This window comes from Glycine soja, chromosome 12, assembly GCF_004193775.1.
Source record: "Glycine soja cultivar W05 chromosome 12, ASM419377v2, whole genome shotgun sequence".
In the NCBI taxonomy this organism is placed as follows: Eukaryota; Viridiplantae; Streptophyta; class Magnoliopsida; order Fabales; family Fabaceae; genus Glycine; species Glycine soja.
This window is the reverse complement of record NC_041013.1, coordinates 3,720,787-3,741,722: the sequence shown is the minus strand read 5'-3', so window position 1 is coordinate 3,741,722 and position 20,936 is coordinate 3,720,787. Positions and strand designations below refer to the sequence as shown.

The 20,936-nt window shown below is 33.6% G+C and overlaps 3 protein-coding genes across 3 annotated transcripts; all 3 read right to left on the bottom strand.

The window, feature by feature from the left end:
- Window positions 1-253: 253 nt before the first annotated feature.
- On the bottom strand, window positions 254-2,512 carry LOC114379686 (protein ENHANCED DISEASE RESISTANCE 2-like). The gene is made up of 2 exons (XM_028338374.1): window positions 1,244-2,512; window positions 254-574 (listed from the first exon to the last, which is right to left on the bottom strand). Coding segments are annotated over exons 1-2 (933 nt in total). The 5' UTR covers window positions 2,176-2,512; the 3' UTR covers window positions 254-573.
- A 6,495-nt stretch (window positions 2,513-9,007) lies between these two features.
- On the bottom strand, window positions 9,008-13,954 carry LOC114377908 (probable transcription factor PosF21). Its single transcript, XM_028336382.1, has 4 exons — window positions 13,341-13,954; window positions 10,915-11,047; window positions 10,625-10,709; window positions 9,008-9,926 (listed from the first exon to the last, which is right to left on the bottom strand). Exons 1-4 carry the CDS (start codon window positions 13,934-13,936, stop codon window positions 9,538-9,540), a joined length of 1,203 nt encoding a protein of 400 aa, XP_028192183.1. The 5' UTR covers window positions 13,937-13,954; the 3' UTR covers window positions 9,008-9,537.
- A 1,760-nt stretch (window positions 13,955-15,714) lies between these two features.
- On the bottom strand, window positions 15,715-20,041 carry LOC114379405 (F-box protein SKIP16-like). Its single transcript, XM_028338054.1, has 5 exons — window positions 19,746-20,041; window positions 18,109-18,831; window positions 17,726-17,944; window positions 16,931-17,037; window positions 15,715-16,135 (listed from the first exon to the last, which is right to left on the bottom strand). The coding sequence occupies exons 1-5, from the start codon at window positions 19,947-19,949 to the stop codon at window positions 16,057-16,059; spliced, it is 1,332 nt and encodes a 443-aa protein (XP_028193855.1). The 5' UTR covers window positions 19,950-20,041; the 3' UTR covers window positions 15,715-16,056.
- Window positions 20,042-20,936: the final 895 nt, after the last annotated feature.

The following is a 20,936-nucleotide window of genomic DNA, read 5'->3' as shown; positions in this document are numbered from 1 at the left end:
GTTATATCAAATGATAAGTAATTGACAGATAATCGATCCAGTGTTATAAGATTGCTAATTTGCACATTTTTCTGTTACTCTATCCTTCCTCTTGGCATCTCCCTGCCTTTCAACTGGATAAAAATTGCATCAACTTGAACCTCTGTGTGTGTCTATATATCAGAGTTCCACCTTGATTTTAGGCGTAAAATATAATTGAATTGTAAAGTGTAAAAATATTAAACTACCAGAATGAATTGCTAAAGAAAATATATAGCTAAAATACTTTAGGAAATCTAAATTTCAATAAACAAGGAATAACCAGATAACAGCATGTATCGCCATTTGCGTTTGCATATAAATTTTAATTTGTCAACTATACATATGTAAAATCCGCAAAAACAAATTAGTATAAAAGATATAAATAATAAGTTAATAACCAGGTATAAAAAAAAAAATAAGGCCATTCTAAATTTTAGTAGTCACGGGCATTAAGTCTTGTGAAGAATGCCTTTAGCTCTACCGTTGAAATGAATTGTTAAAAGAATAACAACCTGAAATGGACTTTCCGTTCCCTTCAATTCCTCCTGTATATCTGTAGACAAAACCATAATACAAAAAAGATTATGACATAGAGAAAATATAGTCAAGGTCCACTTATTGACCCGTTTTTTTTAACCAATTGATCACAACTTATTATGCTCAAGCTCTTTTGATGTGATTCACTTCAGAGTTGAAGTCACAGTCATAGATGTAAATTTAGAAAGAAAAGAAAGACAAAATTCTATAATCAAGATTAGTAACACAGACACAATGCAGACTGTTTTTGTGCAACAAGCTTACCGTGAAACATCATAATATTTAACATAATACAAGAAAATTAATAAGTGATTCAGAGACAGGATTGGTTTCCATTTCTTTCCCCTTTCTTCTCTTACCCCTCTTACAAAGAAGGTATGTTTGAACCAAAAGAGAGGAAAGTAATGGACTAATGGTTGGAGGCACATCTAAAAAATAGTTGCATTTACTACTTAAAATATACTCTCAGGCAAATAAAACTGTGTTCTCGTGGATATTGATCAGAGTGACCACTTCCCCATCCACCTCTATTCATTGAGAGAAACAATAACAGAAAAAAAGCGGGTATGTGGGCAATTGAGAAGCACAAGTCCTAAATCTAAAGAGAATACTTTGAAGGTTAGTTTAATTTTTAAACCATCTACAATCATACTAAAAGTTGATCACACATATTCCAAATACTCACCATTTCTTGAAGTCAGTCGAACTGTTTTTGTGATCTACAATTTTAGTATTTTGTGAACCAGAAGTGGAGTCATCCTCTTTAGAACCAGGAAGAAGAATCTGCCCTATTGACTTCCACAATCTTTTAGATAAGGATTTTTGTAAACCACCAGTGCTCAAAACAGATGATGGGTCAATTTGTCTAGCTGAAGCAGGATTGAGGTTAGAAAATCTGAATGCACCTAAGAGTTTTTCTGGAAGCTCTGACTCAGTTTGGCTCTCAATAAGGAAAGCCAGATCAACAGTCAAAGTTGTCACATAACCAAATGCCAAATGAACTATAGCAGTTGCCACCATGGAAGATCCAATATCAATATCTACTTCTATGAAATTCTCTGCCACACAGTATTTACAGAAAAGGGCACGCCCAATTATGCATATCGCTTGCTCTCCAACTGCTTTTCTCACAATCCAAGGACCATTGACAATGTTGGCAATCATCTTAAGCCTTGAGTTTCTGAAAGCATCATCACCTTTCAAGAACTTGTCCATTAGTGACCCCTCAGCAATAGGCTCTTTGTTTGTAAAATATGCCACCGCACTGTAGTTATCCTTGGTTGGGAGTTGAATATTGAATGCCCAGACAAAAGGTTTATCACCAGCTGGAAACTCATTATCAATGACCTTCCTAACCCGGCTATTCGAATGCTTCAATATCTCACCCATTTTCACTGAACTTTTAATCCAATCAAATCCAAGAGGCTTGAGCAGATAATCACCAGCAGGAATCTTAGCCTTTGTTGTTAAATACTCAGGACCTCTAATCTTGAATGCAGCTCCAGGAGGTGAAGCCCAACCATTTGAACAGTTATCTGGATCAAGGAGTGGAATGGATCCTTCAGATTTTATTCTATCTATCCATTCAGATTTCTTTGGATCATCAGGGCCGGCCATAATGTTTTACTGTTTCCAAGCTATACACAATATAAACTTACATTAACGAAAAAGAATTGGCAACAACAAAAATATAAGGTAATATGATGATGCATGTATATGTCAGAAGTAATCTAAAACTGCATAATGTGAATTATGTACGTGTACGCATATTCCAAATTCATATAATTAGACATGCAAACTTGTACACGCACAATGCAGAGGATTTGTGAGCAATGAGGAGCCTCTGCAAAAACTAATTATATCACAATTGAGATCTGAAATTAGGGTTTTGTGATGCGAATTTAGGATATGTTTGCTCCAGGAATCAAGATCAGGAAAAGCTTTCCTATTTTTCTTTTTTTTTTTTCTAATAAGTTTTGCAAACTTTTTTTTAAAAGCTTTCCTATTTTTCTTTTTTTTTTCTAATAAGTTTTGTTTTTGCTTTCTTTCTATTTTTGATTTTTGGGAAAATTAAGTTGTTGGGTCCGAAGGATAATCGATTAGCGCCCAAGGGGCATAGACTAGACTTTTATTTTGTTATTATTAAAACCCTTTACATTTTGGTACGAGCCCACAACACTGAAAGTGTATATTTTAGAAGTTAGAACTCTAACTGAATTTAAGCTAGAACAATTTGATGTCAGACTATTTATGCATTCGATGTTAAAACCTTTTATTAAGTTTATTTTCACTTTTTTATTATTATTATTATTATTATTGTTGTTGTTGTTGTTGTTGCAAATATGAAAGTATGCACGTGTAAGACAAGCAATAATAGATGTGACTTAACCTTGACTTTGCTCGAAAACATTGTTTGTGTCCTAAGACTTAAGAGTTCTTTCCAACACAAGTCACAGAATGCGATCAACAGTGGACATCCTTGATGCTGTCACGAGCAATGCGTTTGCAAATAAGAAACTACTGGCAGGCTTCTTTGGTTTGGCTCAATCACATTGCCACCCTCCTTTATCAGTAAATTATAGTTTCCTCACCCCAAAGTCATTCTCAATTTTCATGATATAATGTATTGTATATATGATTTAGGTTATTTATAGGAAAAGAAAAAACTAAAATAAAATGAATTAATTGTCTCTCATAAATTAGAATTAATTTATACATCTCATTATTAAAAAAGTTAAATATGAAAACTTTTATAAAAGTTAAATCCATGAATTGATTCACTTATGGGAGAAACTCAATTTATTTTATCTTATACATAAGTGCTTGTATTCAAATTTATCAAAAGTTCTTAGTAAAGTATGGCTGCTAGCATAAGTGAGTTAACAACGATATTGGTTATTAAAATGACTTTGAAGACTCTCATGCCTTTACTATTCATCAGCTCAGTGTTATTCTTTTTCAACATTGAGAGTGATTTAAAACTTATAATATCCCTACATTCATTCCGCAGCCTCTTTAAATACAAAAGTAGAAGTACTTTTAAGAGCTTTTGAAAGCTTCTCTACCGGAAAAAAAACACTATATTTCTAATAGCGAAACTCTCATAAACACTTATTGTTTATATCCAAACAAATAAGTACGAATAACATCATTACAAGTTATAAACTCCATACTTCATTAGGACAATTGAGTTCATGTAAAAAATGGTATAAAAATGAAAGTTTTGTCAGTTGCTTATGGTTGAGAACAGTAATAATTAATATTGGGAAGAAAACCTGGGGAGGTGGATCCAAAGTTAGGCTTCTGTAGTACGTAGAAGGCTGTGTGGATGGAATGTATTCAAACTCTCGTAACAAACAAATAGAGAAGAACATAGAAAGGGGTGGGAGAGGAAGAATTGTGAAAACGAAAAGGGGTACAGGTGTAAATTTTCCCAAACACCTTTATACGATACTGTTGTTATTTGATAAAAAAATAAAAATAAAAATTGTTTCTAGATTTTCTTCCATCCCATCCTGCAGACCTGCTCAAAAAAGTTTATGTATGTTGTTTGTTCAGCATATGTATTTCCAGTTTACTCCAGTTTGGTTTCTAAAAGGCTTTTCAAACTTTGAATAAATTTCTACATATCTATCTATCCAAAAACAGGTCAAATATTAAATACTCAAGATAGCATTTTCATGCACATCCAGATGGTTCAAAAGTGAAAATCAGGTTATTTGATTAGATTATACAAAAATCTACAGTTGCACACTGGCAGTAAGATTAGAAGACGCCAAGAGGGTTTAGACATCTAAATCTATATACACATGATATTTGCATACTAGTAATATACGTATGCCGTCTAAGGTGTGTGCCACATCAACCAAAAAGCAAAAAATTCCTTCCCTCAATCCCCTTTACTTTCCCTCCCATCCGTCTTCTCCCTTTTCACCTAGAAGCAGACGTAAAGGAACAGCCAAGGCAGCAGAGTGACTTTACCTGGTTGTTGGGTCTTTCTTTTGCTTCTCCCTATTTAGGTAAGAATGAAGGCCTGTGAGTGGATAGAGCCATGGATTGCACCTTCCTTTTCAAATCATGCAAGCTATTTTGGAAGAAATGGGAAACACCCTCGAACTCTGCAGCAAGTTCTGCAATCTCATTAAAGTCCTTGCATAAATTGTCATACCTTTGCATTTGTGGCTTCAATTGTATCACATCATAACTACTCTTAGTACATAAATGTCTCCGTTTTATATTTTTGCTCCATCTTAGCAAGATATACTTTGATGGCACTTGTTTCGCCCTTTCTTGTGCAAATACAATAAGCAAATGTCTACACATGATACCTCTAAACTCGAACAATAAACATTTGCAGCTAAAATTATGGTTGTCACGACGAAATACTACCTTAAAAATAGCTTCATTTGGTTGTCCTTCAACTATTATGTTCTCCAACACATCATGAGTACAAATGCTTCCACATGCCCAAGGGACACAGAACAATAAATTTTTGCTCTAAATTCAGCTTGCACCTCATTAAATTTTGCATGGGTATAAGCAGATTGGAATTGCTTTTCAATCATTGAATTTGACCAACAATGAATAGTCGTGTTGAATGATCGTAAATCTGCTTCAAATTCTTTTTCTACCTTGTCATAGAGGGCAATATCATACAGTTGGACAAACTGTGGCAAAGATGTTGTTGAGTTGATATATCCATCAAAGAAAGGATGTACATTCTCACCTCGTTGAGTGGTAGACATTCCTGCCCAAAAATCCTTCTTTAAGAAAATTGGAACCCATCTACTTCGCTCATTGTACAACTCACTCAACCATTCATTGTCTTGTAAGTTGAATCCTTTTATGAAATGACTCCATTGATCTTCAAATTCAGCTTCTGTGAAGGTATCATAAACTACACTTTTCATGGCACTTTTTATATTCTTATTGTATTTGGTGTTTGTTTTCAACTTCTCGGGGATTTTTTTTATTACATGCCATAAGCACCACCTATGTTGGGTTGTTGGAAAGACTAGCTGAATTGCTTTGCATTGGCCAGTCACAATACCTTTTGGAGGATTGCCTGACATGCAACGAAGCCAGGATTCAACAGCCACACAAATGACTGTGTCTTCACTAGAGAGTAGGCCACATCCCAATAAAACATGTTGTCCATGATGGTTAACACCAACAAATGAAACAAATGGTATGTGATACTTTTTTGTTAGATATGTTGTGTCAAAAGTAACCACATCCCCAAATGAATCATATGTTGCCCTACTTCTTGCCCTACTTTTTACACGAAAAAAATCATCCTAAGTCTATATTGTAGAAGAAATTACGATTTTTTTCCTGCATCCTTAAAAATAACTCATTAGAGCCTTACCATCGCCTTCCTTTCCAATTGTATGTCTTTCCTTCAGAACATAATTTTTCACATCTCCTTCAACAAATGATAAATTTCTGTGCCCTCCCACGTCACAAGCAAGAGATTGGATGGTCTTGTTCATCACCACCTTTGCTTCATGATTGATTTCTATTGTTCTGTTCACATGCATGCTAGTGTTTTTTTTACTCTGACCATCATTGCCTTTGTAGGGCTAAGTTCATGAGAGCGGTCAAGTACTGCTTTCATTATGTACCACAGTCCATCTTTGAAGGAAACTGTAATGTTGGCTTCACAATTATTATTGATTGTGGGCAATGTCTTCAAAGTGATTGGCACACAAGTTCCCTCTCGTGAACATGTTAACATAAAATAATGTAACTTTCCATCACGTCCTTTTTTTGAGCTTCTTACTTTGAAACCAAATCCCATTCTAGAAGCATACTGCCTATAAAATGATTTAACAGCTTCCTTAGAAGGAAATGACATTCCTGATGCTGGCTCGCAAGGTTCAAAACCCCCATTGGTGTTATCATGCATAATTACGTCTAGCTCATGAACTTCTTCCATGGATTCAGCACCATTGTCTACACTGTTGCTTTCCCAACATTCATCATGGTTATTTCTATCCTTCATGAAGGCCAGCAACTCCAAAACCCTGCACAAGTCTTTTTCATCTTACTAGAATATTTGAATCGATATCAACTGCTATAGTAGCACAAATAAACTATTTCTACCTAACTGCTATCACATAGCATAACATTTCATCATATGCACACATCATCAAATATAAAGAACTGATCTGTGAAATAGGAAAGCAACACACAGAAGACAATATTTCTAACATAAAACAATGAATACTCTTAACCTCAGCCACCACAAGTTTATTTCATGAATTTAACACACAAGATCCAATAGTTCATCTGTATAATATCAACAAATAAATACTAAAACTCTATCCGAGATCCACATAGGCTCTTGCATGAACCACCATCAGTGAGTACGAAAACAGTTTTTTTTTTCTTCACAACTAGGAATCTAAACCACACAACACAAGTTGGCCAAAGAGGAATTCACTCAATCAAACATAACACTATATATATAACCAACCAGTGAAATAATAAACCCTCAAACACAATATTTAATAGCACTAGCCACACACTTATTTCTCCAAGTTGAAGTTCGGAAATTTGCAATCTTTAAGAAATTGTAAACACCCAAGAGCAAAAGCTAGTACAAGACATTTCATCAAACAAACAGGGAGCATTAGGGGATTTTTTTTATTTTTTATTTTTGGTTTTGGGAGCTGCCCTAATAATAAAATGAAAGAAAAAGGGAATTAGAAAGAAATAATAAGCATGGAATGATAAAACCTTCGTTTTTTGGTGACGCTGTGGAGAGGAGTGGTGTTGGTTTCTTCTGGGACACCAACGTAAGAGGGAGTCGCAAGCAAAAAGGCTAACATAAAATCCAACGACAAAAGAAAACAGAAACAGCAGTTAGTTGCCTCACATCATAGTGCATTCTATGTAGCTGGAAATAATAATAAGGGCTAATTGGGTCGGTTTAATTTGGCCAAAAAAATAGATTAGGCTGTTCTCGTAAATTAAAGGAAACTGATTTCCATATTTAAATTAATTTTCACGTTTATTTTTTTATTTGTTTAAACAAATTTATAAATTGAATAACTTAATAACTTAATTGACCCATCAAACGTCTATTAAAACATCAAATACATCGTCTGTCAAACAATAAATAAAAAACGTCAAATACATCTTATAAATGTATAAAAGACATTGAAAATAATGTACTTAGATTTTTCAGCCCGAATAATCAAAGTCATTCTGAAATACAAAGTCACCTTTATATTGCAAATCTAAATATCTATTTTTGAATGAAAGTGTTTTAGAAAACTATTTGCGTCCACATTTATTTATGTCACGTTTCCTGCAGCAATCATTTAAACTTTTTAATTATAACTTTATTCCTTTTTTAAATACTATTATTTAAATTTGATTTAATTTAAATTTTTAATCTTAATATTCTATATCAAAATAAAGATATTTTTCCTTTTAAGATAATCTAAATTTTAAGATTATTAATTAATCTTAAATTGAACATAATTTTTTAAATTTTAATACATTATATCAATAAAGATATTATATCTTAATGGGTTAATTAAATTTTTAACCCTCAAAGGGGTTTTAAATTTTTGGTTCCAAAACTATTTTTTTAAAAATTTAGTCCCTAAAGAATTTATCATTATTAAAAGTAGTTTCTACCGTTAATGTCTTATGTTAAGTGATGAATTGTCATAAAATAAGACAAATTAAATGTCACGTGTATGACACATGAGTTTTATTATATTTAGGTAAATAATTAGAATATTATGTTATGTTATAAAAATGCAAAAGGAAAATAAAAAAGTTATTGTTGAATCTAACGCTTCAAACACCCATGGTATAACAATCACTTAGGAGAAGATCTATGATGTGGAGCAACAATTCATTATCTTCATCTACAATCTATGATGATATTCATAGTTACTTAAATAGATAATTCTACCCTTAACAAAATTATTAATGATAAAGACTATTTTTAATAACGACAATTTCTTTAGGGACCAAAAATTTAAAACTCTTATAGTTTGAGGACTAAATTTAATTAACCCTATCTTAATTTTAATAACTTCCTTTCCAATTTTAAAATTTTTATTTCTTCAAAAAAAATTTAAGATGATCTAAAATTCATGGTTAATAGTAACAATAATATTTTTTATTCTCTTTAGTTTATTTTCATATAAAATTTCTATAAATTCAAAGATACACGTATAATGCACCCTAAACTTATTTGCAATGAAGGGGCATTTGATCTATAGATTTTCTTCCATCCCTTACATCATGTTTCCTAGTAATCATTTTTTTTTCTGAATATTATAAATATGTTTGGTATGTCTAAAATATTTTTAGAAATGAGGGACATAAATATTAAAAAAGCTTTTCCTCTATATCAGAATCTTGAATTCCCACCCCCTCAGGGAAAAGTTTTACTGAGAAATTTAATAAAAATGATTCCTGAGAATGTAAAATTTCTGAGAATAATTTTAAAAATTGTCAGAGCAAATGTAGAAATTTAACATCAACAACCTAAAAGAAACTTGAATGGAACCCCCTCTGTTAAGTGCCAGACAACCCAAGTGTTTTCGGTGGGATGCTAGTTTAGGAGAACATACAGCTATTCCCGCGGAAATTGTGAATCTAAACAGACCACTTGTGCAGGCATAGCCATAGGCGAAAGCAATTGAAAGACTTAACAAACATAAATCCGCCCCGCTGATCCACAACCAAAGGTGGCAAAGAATTTTGCATAGCCAAGATCCACAACCAAAGGTGGCAAAGAATTTTGCATAGCCAAGATCCAATGCATAATTCTCAATCTCTAACTAGGACTATCTGCAGTGTTTCATGAATAAGAAATATAATGACTGTGACCTAAACAAACTCTAAACAAAAGGGTAATTAAAAGTGATGAAGAGAAAGCAATTTGTAGTCTCTAAAATCCTCTTCCGCAGAAGGATTTACATTTGATGAGGTGCTATCTGTGTCCCCTCCCTATTCATGTCCCCCGTTTGTTGATGTTACTGTTCCTGTTGCTGCTGTTTGTTGTTGCTGTTGCTGCTGCTGTTGTTGTTGCTGTTGCTGCTGCTGCAGCTGTTGTTGCAGTTGCAGCTGTTGTTGCTGCTGGTGAAACTGTTGTTGCTGCTGAAGTTGATGCTGAAATTGCTGTTGCTGCTGAAGTTGATGCAGCTGCTGCTTTTGGGAATGAATTTGAAGTTGTTGAAACTTTTGTGCAGCTAAAAGAGTGTGCATAGCCTGATTGTTGGGATAGAATTGTTGCCCCCCACCAAATGAAGCAAAATTAACCGGTCCTCCATTCGGCATAACTTGTCCAGTCAGTGCTTTCAAATGCTGAATTTCTTCTTTTAATGCATCATTTAATGCTGTAGGAGGTAGAAAAAACACTGAGTTAGTTCTTGTGACCGAGGAACTAAAATCAGGACAAAGTCTCCATTGAATGGTAAATTTGAATTTTATCAATTCAATCAGGACGAACTCTCCATGCACATATATTCAAAACAGAATCGTGAAATTGCATTTCCAAGCAGAAGAGTATGTTTCAAATGCACCCAAAAAGCCAACCAATCAACCAACAAAATTTTGCAGGCAGCTTTTTACACTTGGAAAGTGGCTTTATATAAGACAAATGTATTAGTTTTAAGGGCAGTCTTACTAATGTCATAAAAGGAATGCACAAACTTTTAAATGTAAAGGTAAAAACAAAATACTGTAAATTAGCTCATCAGCTTAAATTGTAATTTCCAAGTACCATAATCAGTTTTATATTTTTCCTTTCCTAGTTCTGAAATAAATTGAAGTTCTATTCAACTAAACCACTGTTTTCACACAGCTGATTACCTACCAATCATTACACATGCTATTGAGCAACCCCCTCCTCTTTCCAGAAACAAAGAAAGTTGATCAAATCATTGTCTCATAAAGGTAAAATTATATATCAGCAAAAGTTGCAAGTCATGGCTTACAATGGTCTGCCAATTTTATTTTTATTTTAAAATTAGCGAGATAGGAGAAGAAAAAGGTAGAGCAATAGCCTCAAACGTTTATAACTGCATGAGCTTACCATCTTGCAAGTGGACCTGTTGCTCCATGGTTTGCAATCGCAACTTCAACTCACTGTTCTCAGCAGTCATTCCATGTGTATCTCTCTGCTCAGAAGAGACACAAATACATTGATTATAATATAATCCCCACTATTTGCTTTTCAGTCAGGAGACATAGTGGCATTAGTAGACCACTAAGAGAACAGAATGTCAAACACATTTAAACAGCTGTCTGAAGTTCACAGAAGTTGATTATTATAGAACAGAAAAGTTTACAACATAAGATGAAAATGGTGAGTTAAGGAAATACCTGCAAAAGAGTTAATTGTGCAGACAAGGATGTTGCTTCAGTTTGCAATGTCTGCACTTTCCTTTCAAGCTCGGAAATGTAACGCATCTTCCTTTCTTTTGATCTTGCAGCAGACTGTCTATTTGCCCATATCCTATCACACACAATGCAGCAGATTATTAGTCACAATGGAAAGGCTTTTTTTACTTTTAATAAAAAAAATTGGTGGTAAGCAAGGTTATCAATAGTGTTTTACGGTGGTTGGTGGTGAGCACCACCATGCAAATATGGCAGATGGTGTGACAGACAAAAGAAAAATATATTTATATAAAAACTGAAGAAAAAAAACAGCAAAATAACATATGACAAACTAAAATTCATAACATTCATAATTCCATGATTCTCATCACATAAAGTAATAAGCATAATTAATAAAAACACCATCAAAAAGGATAAATAACAACTAACGAAGAGTCAATATTAAAGACACAATGACAAATTATAAAACTAATCATCCTCATCTTCATCCCCCTCCTCCAAAGACACATTCTAAAATTATTAAAGCACATAATTGAAAATCTGAAATTAAAAAAAAAAAACAGAATTGAAAATCTGAAATTTCAAAAAAACAGAGCACCAACATAAACAGAATACCAGATGAAGAACATTTGAAAAGAGGAGAAAAAGGAGAGAAAAACAGTTGAGGAAGAAAAAACGAAAAAAAAAAACAGCACTGTTGTCGCCGGATAGAGGTTGTTGTTGGAAATTGGGTTCATGGTTTGCATGGGGGTCACTAGGGTTCGTTTGAATGGGAGAGAAATAGAATCGAATGGGAGAAATAAAAGCCGATTTCCCCTCTTTTGCAATTAGTTTTGCTACAGCACCTACTGCTCTAGCTAATTGTCCACCCTTTCCGAGTGTGATTTATATGTTATGTATGGCCGTGTGAGAAACGATTGCCTTGGGTCATTACAAATGGGCTGACCCAAGCCCAGAATTTTGAGAAGAAAAAAAAAAGGGGGGGAAAAGCTGCCACAATATTGGTGAACACTGCTATAAAACGCCAAATAATGGACAACAGATTGCAGGGTCCACTGGTATATTACAGGAACAAAATGCCATCATGGCACCGCCATAATAACGGTTATGCAATAACACTGGTGGTAAGTGTTTTTAAATCAAGTATTGAGAGATGAAAGATAGACAGTACACCCTCCAATTTTAAAATGCAAGTGTGAACAAAAAGGGGCAAGTGTGTCCAACAGACTAGGAATACAGAGATTTCACATATATACAAGCTGGAATGTTGATTTAGTAGAATAGGAAGGTGGATAGATGGTTCCTTCTTAGAAGGGCATTTCATATAAGCAATTTATTCCACAAAAACACATCAACAACCCCATGCAAGGTGGACAGAAACGTGCAACAACAACAACAACGCCTTATCCCACTAGGTGGGGTCGGCTACATGGATCAACTTCCGCCATAATGTTCTATCAAGTACCATACTTCTATCCAAATCATTAAGTTCGAGATCCTTTTTGATAACCTCTCTTATAGTCTTTTTGGGTCTTCCTCTGCCTCGAATTGTTTGTCTTCGCTCCATCTGGTCTACTCTCCTCACTACAGAGTCTACCGGTCTTCTCTCTACATGCCCAAACCACCTAAGTCTAGGTGGACAGAAACGTGCAACGGTAGAAAATCGAAACCGACAACAGAATAACCAAGCCCAATGATTTTTTCCCGAAGTAATGGTACCAGAACTTCCAAAACTAAATTAATGCACAAAATCCTTATTTTGTCGTTCCTACTTCAACATTGCTTCTGAACCTAATTCTTCCCCAAAGCTGCAGTCTTTGCTAGAATTATTGAAGTAAGGCAATGTCTATGCAATGAAATTTGAGTTGAGACTACATGCATATACACTACAATACCACAATACCATCCATGCCAATTGGCGCAATCACAAGAGATATGTCACCACCACAACTATGACAGAGAAATGAAGCAAAATCATGCATAAAACCTATATAGATCAGCAGCAGGGAGGATTGCTTCTCAAATATCTAATAAATTCCGAAACAAGCACACATTAGGCCACACAATTACACGGCAGTTTTCCCCTGTTGCACTAAGGATGATATTAAAAAAACCAAGGATTTGTCCACGAAGAATATAACCTTTAAACAAGTTTTTAAGAAAAATTGAATCCATTTTTTTAATCAAATCACGTTATTGGTATGGAGTATCTAACGGTTTTGCCGATTACTAATCTTCATTGGAGAAACTGGCTGGCCACCTTTAGTGGGGTTCTCCCCTCCAACTATGTTTTTTCCATCCACAAGACTCAAACATAAGACATTGGTAATTGAATCCATTTTGATCTACCTATTTAGAATTACAACAATATTAACCGGCACTATTTATTTTGTGAAATATAGACTTACCTCTTAGCCCGCTTGGGATCAACTAAGGCAAGCTCAGCAAGCTTGTCAGCAGACATAGCCTTTTTGGTGTCGATGCCACCGGAGACGTCATCGGCGGCGGAGGCGGCGGCGGAGAGCAGCATCTCCGGGTGGATGGAGCCATCCATGGAGTGGCTGTGTTGGTGTCTAACCCTAGTTGACCTTTCATTAATGTTGTTGTGAGGAGGAGGAGGAGGAGGAGGAGGAGGAAGAGAAGAGGAATCGAGCTGATCGAATTGGAGGTAGAGGGAGAGCAAGTCGTTGTCGTCGTCGGGGAGGAGATCAGCGTCGAAGGATAGGTCGTCCGGTAGGGTTATAATCTCGGAATGGGCGCGCCTGTGGCCTCTGTTCTTGGGTGGATTCTCCGGCATGGCGCTTATGTCGTCGTGGCTGAAGGATGAAGATGATGATTTCACATAAAGAGAAGAAGGTGGAGGAGATTTGTTGTCCCTATCCATTGCCCACCAAATCTGTAATCTATAACAATACAAAATCAAATTCAACACACAAAATGGATCAGAGATTCCATTCCAGGTTCCCCACCTCTGCAATGCTCCTCTCTTTTCCTCTTTTCTCATTCATTCAGGTAACTGAATTACTATTTTATAAAACATTATTTGGTCCAGTAACTTACGAGTCCTGTGGGACGGTCAAACCCAACAACTTGTTATAGTAATTATTTGTTAATAAATGTAATGGGTTTAAATATAAAATATTTGAATATGTTTATTAAATTTTAAATACATTTAATGTTTTCTTTTTTAGACTTTTAAATAATTATTTATTCATTCATTATATAATTTTAAATACAAATTTACCAATACTTGTCATTACTAGAAAAATTATATTTATATAATTCCTTTATAAGAGAGAGGTGTATACTTTTTTTAAGAGGGAGATGGGCGTATAGTAAAACAGTTGAAGTAGAGAAGAAATAAGAACAAAACAAAATTATATAGTCTCATAAAATTGTTATACCAACAACATGACGCTTGTTGATAAGATCAATATTTGGTATTAAATATATGATTTATTCAGTACTCTATACAAAGCACATTCAATGTTTTTCTTAGTATTTATACAATTATTCATTTTAATAATTAAATAAAAATACAAATATTTCTTCATGAGCACTCTTCTTAAATATTCCTTTTAAATAAAATAACCACTCTAAACATTTATTTATATTATCATCATGGATATGGATTCAAAAAACTATTGTGCATTGTACCAAAAAACATTATTGTGTTGTGCGTGATAATATTTTTTGTTATAATTCATTTTCCTTACCGATTAAATATAATTGATAAACGGTCTTTTTTCAAAATTACTAAAATCAATATTATGTCCTCAACATTAAACTTTCAAATATAATAAACAAGTTTGACTATATTAAGGGTGTTCAAATCTAAAGTAATATAAAATAAAAATCAAATCAATACATTTTATGTATATATCATTTGACTATTGTATTTTTTTAGTATTTTTCTAATGTTATGTATATAAATATATAATGTTCCTTTCTTTTTTAAAACGATTTTTTTATAGATATGTTTTTTTAAAATTAATGAAAAATTAAAAAAAATATTTTAAAAATTTTAACATATTAATAAATTATGTAGATTGTTATTAGTAATTTTTTTGGTGCAATTTAATTTAAAACTTAAAAAAAAAGTATATAGATTTTAATAAAATAACATTCAAGTAGAAATTGTCATGGCCAAAATCAAATTGCTACTTGCCATTGCCAAAATCCAATTGAACTAAACTGCAATATATTAGATTGGTCTGATCAGAATTTTTATTTTAAATGAAAACTTAATCAAACCTAATTACACATTTTTTAAGTTTGATTTGGATGATTTTTTAATAAAAATTCGAACTAAACCACACCATAAACACCCCTATCAATATTATGTCCATCATAATAAATATTAAAGGTAAGCAATATAAAATAAAAATCAAATCAAACTAATTCTTTTTAGATTTATTTGAATGATTTTTTTCTCAAATTAAACTACAACACTTATCCTAACACTCATATTATTTTATTATTATACATTTTATGTATATATCACTTGAATTTTAAGTATTTTTTTAATATTTTTCTAATGTTATGTATACAAATATACAATGTATGTTACTTTTTTTTCAAACAATTTTTTTATAGATATGTTTGATATAAAATTAATGAAAAATTGATAAATTTTAATTTTAGAAAGTTTAACATATTAATAAATTATGTAGATTGTTATTAGCAATTTTTTTGGTGTAATTTAATTTAAAACTTAAATAGAAAGTATATAAATTTTAATAAAATAACATTCAAGTAGAAATTGCCATTGCCAAAATCGAATTGAACTAAAGTGCAATATATATTAACTTGGTCTGATTTGAATTTTATTTTAAATGAAAACTAAATCGAACCAAATCACACGTTTTTTAAGTTTGATTTGGATGATTTTTTAACAAAAAATCCAACCTAATCAAACCATGAACACCCCTAACAAATATTGTATCTACTTTGCTTCTCTTATGATAGAGATCAAATATTGTACATACTTTGCTTCTCTTATAGATAGGGAAATTGTGCAGGTCCAACTTAAAAACCTCTCCCGAAAGGGACATAATACACCCAAACAATATCTGAGAGCTGCAATTGCCATTAGAGATACTTCAATCCCATCCAGAATCAAAATCAGAATATATAGTCTGGCAGCTGGAGCGGGAAACGAGCCACTGTAGCTAGAAAAGGGTCTCCTTTTGGGTCTGCCAATCTGAAATTAGAATGAAAAACAAGAAAAAAACTAGCTCATTGACGATAACAATTGAATTTTATTCTTTTGGGTGTCAAATGCATGGGTTTTGATGCTTGTAAATAGAGGCATCCCATATCATCCAAGGAGATATTAAGATTTGAAAGATAAATGTGGTTCAAGTAGGCGTATCTAAAAGATACAAGGTATACAAACAGTACAAGCAGTAGTCAGAGTAGTGGATGCTGAAACAACATTGAACACAACATCGTTTACACTGGAAGACAACACACCACAAACAGTTTTGAGGACAATTTCAGGTTTCTCTACCATGCCCATCATGCACAACCTACTTATCACTGGATCCTCCCTCTAAAGTTTTAAAAAAACTTTGACATGGTCAATTGTCATGATCTCACTGTTTATTCTTTTAAACCTTTAACTTTAAAATAGAAATATATTATATTGACAAAATATAACTGCAGAGGATTCATCCCCCTACTTGGCCTTTCTGAACTCCCTAAATCACCTATCTGCAATTTTCTCCCACTAGAACTTCATTTCATCCCATAAGCTCCACCAAGTACCTTCCGGCTTCAACGCCCTCCACCCAACACACACACTGATTATAGTACGCCTTCACAAAACCCGGACCATCAAGTATAAAGTTCATGTATTAGAAGAAAAAAAGGATCATGTGAACTTGTTATAGAAATTTCCTCAATCCGCAATTCACATATTCCTACATTGCCTAACTAATCATAGATAACCAAATCACTTGTCACAAATAATAATTAAAATAACATAAATGCATACCTGCCGGGTATAAATGTAAAAGAACCTTCAATAGAACCTGATGGTGTTGGTAGAGGCGTGCAACTCTGATAAACAAATTCTTGAGCACCCGGACGCAAAAGTGGAAACTGCAGAGAGATACATTGAACTCAGTAGTTTGACACTTTAACCACTTTATTTACCAAATTTGCTTGGGTTAAAAAAAATAAAGACAGTTTTCTTTGTTTTCTAATAAAAAGAAAGTTCTAAGACATGCCTCCAAGTTCCAAAACTATGAATTATAAACCATTTCTACTTTTGGAAATCAGAACCACTAAATCAGTACAACTTTTATATGGTTACCAGAGTTGAACCTAAGGATGACTCAACTGCTTGCAAGCTATAAAGTAAACTACCACTACCAGCATAACTAAGCTTCCAAGCATCACTTGGATGCATTCGATCAATACATGCCCCAAACACCAAAGCCGCTAGAATTTTACTAGACATGGGCCACAGATATCAGCTCATAGCAAAGAAATGGTAGAGTGTCATTATGTTGCTTTTGGGAAATTTTACAATTTTTTGATCCTGATATGTGCATAATCCAAGTCAATGCAACTAAGTTATTGCCTAGGCACTGAAGAGCTACTCACTGCTCAAAGCTAATATCTCATTTGGCATTTTAAAACAATTGATTCAAAAAGATCAAATCTCCAACAGCCAAAGCATGAATTAGACTAAAATACATATTTATTAAATATCAGTACTTCATTAGAATAAAAATAATTACACTGAAAAAGGAAATTGAGGGGGGTGGGGAGGGGGAACTTATACCTGTCCTATAACAGCTTTTCCATTGACATCAGATATAACAATATCATTAGCACGGATGATCCAGTGCCTCCAATGGAGCTGGCAAGAGCTGAAGGACATTCCATTAATAATGCATCCTTGAGGTTCAAGGGACAAGCGGATTGAATAAGCAAATAAGTACTCTCCAAGGTCATCTTGAAGATCCATCAACTCAGGGATAACCAGTGCAGAAGCGCGAACCTTAAGATATAAACACCACTTATAAGTTCCCAAGAAAAGAAGAACCACCAGAATTAAGCAATACTTGTAAAAAAAATCCAGTAATAGTGAGAATAGACAAGCAAATTGGAATATCCCATGCATCACCAATGAGTAAGCATAAACAATAGCATACACTCTTTTACCTTCACACCATTAGTAACAGCCGTTGAACAAATATGGGGTTCTTCTGGGAAAAGATTAATGCTTTTGCCATTTCCTTCATCATGAAGTTTGATAAAGCCGTGTTCTAAACGGCGACCATGTTCTTCTAACCACAGTAGCATGGCATCTTGTTGCTCTGAACTATTCAATTCCTGATGTAAACTAATCAGGTCATGAGGTACACAAGGGATTATGTCTCTTTCGGTAAGAGGAGACCTGGTCCCGACATATAGTTGACCATTGGTACAGTTGAGGAAAAACAACTTTCTACTGTATGTGGATGAAGCAGCCACAAGAACATACTTTGATCTTCTTAAAAAGCTCAAGCGACGCCTAGTTTGCTGAGTTTCTAGGATTATCTGACATATAGGTAATAGATAAACATTCACCAAATGACCATAGAAGGAGTAGCCACCAATTAGACCCAAAGATCTGCCAAATGTACTAGTTTCTGGATCTGCCTTTGCAAATTCTTGCCCATTGTGAAAGCGATAAAGGATCCTTGTAGGAAGAGGCAATTTCACCTTTAATACATTCTCCAACTCCTGAATGTCAGCTTCAGTTGCACCTTTACAAAGAGTGGCCTCCGCTTCAGGAAAATGATTGGTCAACCAGGTTTTTATTCTATCCCAGCACCTTTTTACACGCTTAACAAGAGACCAAGGGTACATAACAAAAGCTCCTCTCCATGCTAGATAGCATTCCTGCATAATACAGAGAGAGTCTGATTTCTAGCTGTACCAAAAGCATTATTTGTACTTTAGCATACGCAAGGTGTCTATCATCAACAGTCTTTTGCAACAGGACATCCATCACATCCTCAATGAAAAAGAAAAAGAAAAAAAAAAGATGCCACATTATAACAATAAATTTAGCATGTTCATCAGCCAGCATACTGAAGAGCCAGAAGTTAGTTTCATAAGTAGTGCCAAGAAAACATGCTAGCAACTAGTAAAGTACACTAAATCTACAACTGGATTGGATGGGAAAAAAAGAAGAGGGAAATCAAATGGAACATCATCATATTATCATATATCATTGTTTAGATTTCTTAAATAAATGGAAAGCATGCAATGGAACATGATGGAGTCTACTCCACCCCCAGTCCATCCAATACTCTCAATTTATATAGCCCCCAAAATAAGGGTTACGAGACGAAACCATCGGAATAAAATCATAATTCTCACAATTCTATTCACTTCCCAAATAATGAAATTGAGACTTCACTCTATTCCACCAGAAAATATCTAAACAAAGGCACAATAATTTCATTCTATCCCATCCCATCCCATCTCTATCCATTCCATTCCACACGGCATTGGATGTTCAAACACAACCTATCTCCAACAAGTCAAGTATACTTTTAATTAATTAGGGCAATGTTTCATACTTGGACCAAGTCAAACACAACAAAGTCATTTTTTCAGCACACGAGGGAGACCAAGGACAGCCAAAAGCAGGACCCCATCATACACTTGAAATTGAAAGACGCAGAGACAAGACAAACTTTATTAGTAGACCCGAAAAAGGAACCAACCAACCACAAAGAAGAAAAATAAAAAGAGGGTTTTTATTTCCCCCCACATAATTGGAATCCAAAAACAGCAGAGATTCCAACCTTGAAGGAAGAGAGAGGGTTTCCGAGATGATCGAGGGGTTGTGTCAAAGCGAGTTCATTGAAGCAGAGATTGATCCAAAGAGTGTCATCGGAAGCGGAAGAACTGAACCTTTTGCTCACACACGCCACTCTCGCAATGTCTTGGGCTCCTAATTTTTTCAGAATCACGTTAATCGCTAAATCTCCCACCGATTCCAACCCCATCTTTCTGCTTTCTGCTTTCTCGATCGCACACTCTACCGCTATTCCACTATTGCCGCACTCACATAACAACAAGGGTGGGTGAATTCTGAATTATTCTAAATTCTAATGTTGTATTTCTTTTTATTTTTACGGATTAAAAAAATAAAATAACACCAAACAACAAAAACCGCTTCACATATAATATATTTTCATAGGTTTTTTATATTTATTTTATAATGTATGTTATTAAAAATGATTCTTAAAATGACGCTAAGGTCTTATTGGATCAATGAAATAAAAGTGATAAAATTTGAGTTAAAATAAAAATATGATACTCATTCATTTTTTAAATTTTCATCTCAAATATATTTAAGTCCGATTAAATAAAACATTACTTTAATCGCATTTGTTTACAATGAAAGAGAACCAAAATAAATAATAAAAAATAAAACCCACATTTTTATGCTTTATTTTAACTTGAATGATTCGATAGAGACCAAATAAATAAATAAAAATAAGCAAGAGTGTGGAAATAATGGGATATGAAATAATACATGTTTAGTCAATCAGAAATATACACCTTTTAAATGAGTAAAAATGAACGATATCACTCTTCCATCTCTTTTTCCTGTTTCCTATTTTATGTTTATTTTTTAAAATCAAATATTTATATTTATATTTTCATTTTATTTTTCAAATATTTTCATTCACTATATTTCTTTCTTTCTTATCTACATTTATTTTATTTTCACGTTTATTTTTTTCTTTCTTACCTAAAACATTATTATAAAACTTTGCGTGTAAATTTGTTATTAGATGACAATACAATTTCTTTATACTATTAATATGAATTATCTTTACACAGACTTCCAACAAGATTTAACTATTTTTTCATGACAATAAGTTGTTTTTTTATTTAATATCTGTGTAAAATGATTTATAACTAAAATGTGCATACAATAAACTAAAATAAAGACAAAATGGATAAGGCTTGATGTTTGTTCCTGC

Coding starts and splice junctions, on each gene's coding strand:
- LOC114379405 (XM_028338054.1), bottom strand. CDS start 19,949: ATGGGGTTGGAATCGGTGGGAGATTTAGCGATTAACGTGATTCTGAAA. Junction 18,832..19,745: donor ACCCTCTCTCTTCCTTCAAG/GTTGGAATCTCT, acceptor TGTATTATGCAG/GAATGCTATCTAGCATGGAG. Junction 17,038..17,725: donor GAAAAGCTGTTATAGGACAG/GTATAAGTTCCC, acceptor ATCTCTCTGCAG/TTTCCACTTTTGCGTCCGGG.
- LOC114379686 (XM_028338374.1), bottom strand. CDS start 2,175: ATGGCCGGCCCTGATGATCCAAAGAAATCTGAATGGATAGATAGAATA.
- LOC114377908 (XM_028336382.1), bottom strand. CDS start 13,936: ATGAGAAAAGAGGAAAAGAGAGGAGCATTGCAGAGGTGGGGAACCTGG. Junction 11,048..13,340: donor GATCCCAAGCGGGCTAAGAG/GTAAGTCTATAT, acceptor TGTGTGTGATAG/GATATGGGCAAATAGACAGT. Junction 10,710..10,914: donor CACAATTAACTCTTTTGCAG/GTATTTCCTTAA, acceptor TCTTCTGAGCAG/AGAGATACACATGGAATGAC.